This window comes from Erigeron canadensis, chromosome 9, assembly GCF_010389155.1.
Source record: "Erigeron canadensis isolate Cc75 chromosome 9, C_canadensis_v1, whole genome shotgun sequence".
NCBI classification, from domain to species: Eukaryota; Viridiplantae; Streptophyta; class Magnoliopsida; order Asterales; family Asteraceae; genus Erigeron; species Erigeron canadensis.
The window spans coordinates 22,259,321-22,261,525 of record NC_057769.1 but is presented as its reverse complement, the minus strand read 5'-3'; the positions used below and the strand labels follow the sequence as shown (position 1 = coordinate 22,261,525).

The following is a 2,205-nucleotide window of genomic DNA, read 5'->3' as shown; positions in this document are numbered from 1 at the left end:
ATGGAAGACTTGGTGATGAATATCTCAGAAAAGAAAGCAGTCGAAGAACTCAAAGACATGCTCGCTTGCAGGTTCAAGAATGACGAAGAAGAAGCGGTGTCTTTGTGGGGAATCCCACTAATTGCCAACCCATCACAAGCAGCAGATGTAATCCTCTTCAATTTCCTCGAAGCAACAGAGTTTAGGGTCCAAGATTCTTACGACATGCTCATCGATTGTCTTTCTTGGCGACATGCTCATCGATTGTCTTTCTTGGCGCAAAGACTTCTTTGGAGATGTTGACATCCTTGAACAGCAATTTCCCGAGTTCAAACAACTTGAAAATGTTACGACTTACATTCACGGGTTTGACAGACAAGGCCACCCGGTTTACTACCACGATTATACCCCCTTGAATACTTACCAACACTTGAGCCGTAAACTACTTGAAACTGATGAAAACATTGACAAGTTTAATAAATGGAGATTGCAAGTACTTGAGAGGGGAATCAGGATGCACCCTGGACGGATTAACTCTGTTGTACTCGCTTACGATTATTCAACTATCCCGACAGAGGAGCTTATGGATGCTGATTATGATCTCTACAAAATTTTAATAAATAATTATTACCCAGGAATGGTTTCTTATACGGTACTGTACCACACATGTCTACAATATTTTTTACTACTACTAATTACTACTTGGTATATCCTTGAAACTTAGCCTCTAACTATGTATACATTACCTTTCAATATGTAGATAGCCATGAATGAACCTTGGTATGTTCTCGTGCTTTTCTTTATTCGGAGAATATTGTTCACGTGTTTTTCTTTATTCGGAGGAGATAGTTTGTTGAAATTGGGCAAGCGAGGACAAGTTTTTGAAACACTCTGCAAGTAAGTATATACATATTCTTAATTATTTTCCTTCATTGAAATCTCCTACACATTCCTAAACATTAGTTGATTGCTTGGGGGTCATGATTATTCAGGTACATAAAGCCTGAGTATATATCCATACAATACGGTGGTCTGATGGATGGAGGAGAACAAGTTTCCGAGATCACAGCCAAAGGTGGAGAAAAATCCGACAAGGGAGTTGAGGTAAATATTTTTTAAGCTCTACAATGTTATTGGTTTTGGTTTCCTTGATTAATATCATTCTATTGATCACTACTTGCCATTCTTTTTGTTTTGCTATACAGGCACAGCAGACGACTGCAAGTGGGATGTGGAATATTTTGCAACGTTTGTCATGGAAGACCTCATTGAAATCAAAAGTTGCCTAAGTTTATCATCATATCATATATATCTACGTTGTATTACATTTATGGTATGTTTGGTTTTGTATTTACTTTGATGTTTGAACAAAAAATCACCGTAGAGGTTTATTTTTATATAAATATATTTTGTGAATACACCATTTTGTTATTAACATGAACATACACTGATGTACTTTTATCTCTGGTTATCAATTCCTACAAGCAAAATCATGAATCCATTTGTCTTTACTTGAGAACACACAGATCACTTTGCTTAACCCTTGACGTGAGTAACAAATCATTGGTGAAAATGACTAAAACAGTCCGGCTTTAAAGAATAAAAGTTCCAAATACAACTAACTAAAGAGAGAAAAAACAATCCTATAGTCTATGAAGATGAGCTGTTTTATATATACATAGTGGATATTTGTAAATAAATATGTTTTCTGATGTATTGTTTTCTGATATTTGTAAATAAACACACAGATTTTTAGTGGATATATCTAAAGAAGTCGAATGATCAAATTTTTAGTCATTACATTAAGTGTACAACTATTCTACGTATGTTTTCAAAAGTGTTCAGTGTCTCAAGTTTCTGTTAGGTAAGTTGACAAGACTTCACGAGTTTTCACATAGATTCCTTAGAAGTTCACCACGTACGGTCGCATGTCTTAGCCTAGACGACCATCACCAAGTTAAAACCTTTGAGACAAGTACACCTAAGTGTCTTCCAATGTGCCAGGTACAAGAATCAGGAGGGAAAAAACCCAGGGTCTGTTCTTTTCTTTGACTCATTCAAGTTACAAGCTGAACAAGTATAGTGAATTTGGGAGTCAGAGGCATTAATGAGTCAACTACAGAGTCATCCTGTTTTGGGTGTATTTTGAGTCGACTCGTCTAGGTCAACTAGTGACTCACTGACTCGAACGAATCTAATAACAACGCACATTTTTCAGTAGAAAAG

General features: G+C 36.3%; 1 protein-coding gene across 1 annotated transcript; it reads left to right on the top strand.

The window, feature by feature from the left end:
- On the top strand, nucleotides 1-1,268 carry LOC122583342 (patellin-6-like). The gene is made up of 5 exons (XM_043755760.1): nucleotides 1-147; nucleotides 296-631; nucleotides 740-876; nucleotides 972-1,083; nucleotides 1,185-1,268. Exons 1-5 carry the CDS (start codon nucleotides 1-3, stop codon nucleotides 1,266-1,268), a joined length of 816 nt encoding a protein of 271 aa, XP_043611695.1.
- The last annotated feature ends 937 nt before the right edge of the window (nucleotides 1,269-2,205 follow it).

Excerpts from the sequence above, each read along its gene's own strand:
- LOC122583342 (XM_043755760.1), top strand. The coding sequence starts at position 1 with ATGGAAGACTTGGTGATGAATATCTCAGAAAAGAAAGCAGTCGAAGAA. Across the intron at positions 632-739 it reads CAGGAATGGTTTCTTATACG|ATAGCCATGAATGAACCTTG; the intron begins GTACTGTACCAC and ends TTCAATATGTAG. Across the intron at positions 1,084-1,184 it reads AATCCGACAAGGGAGTTGAG|GCACAGCAGACGACTGCAAG; the intron begins GTAAATATTTTT and ends TTTGCTATACAG.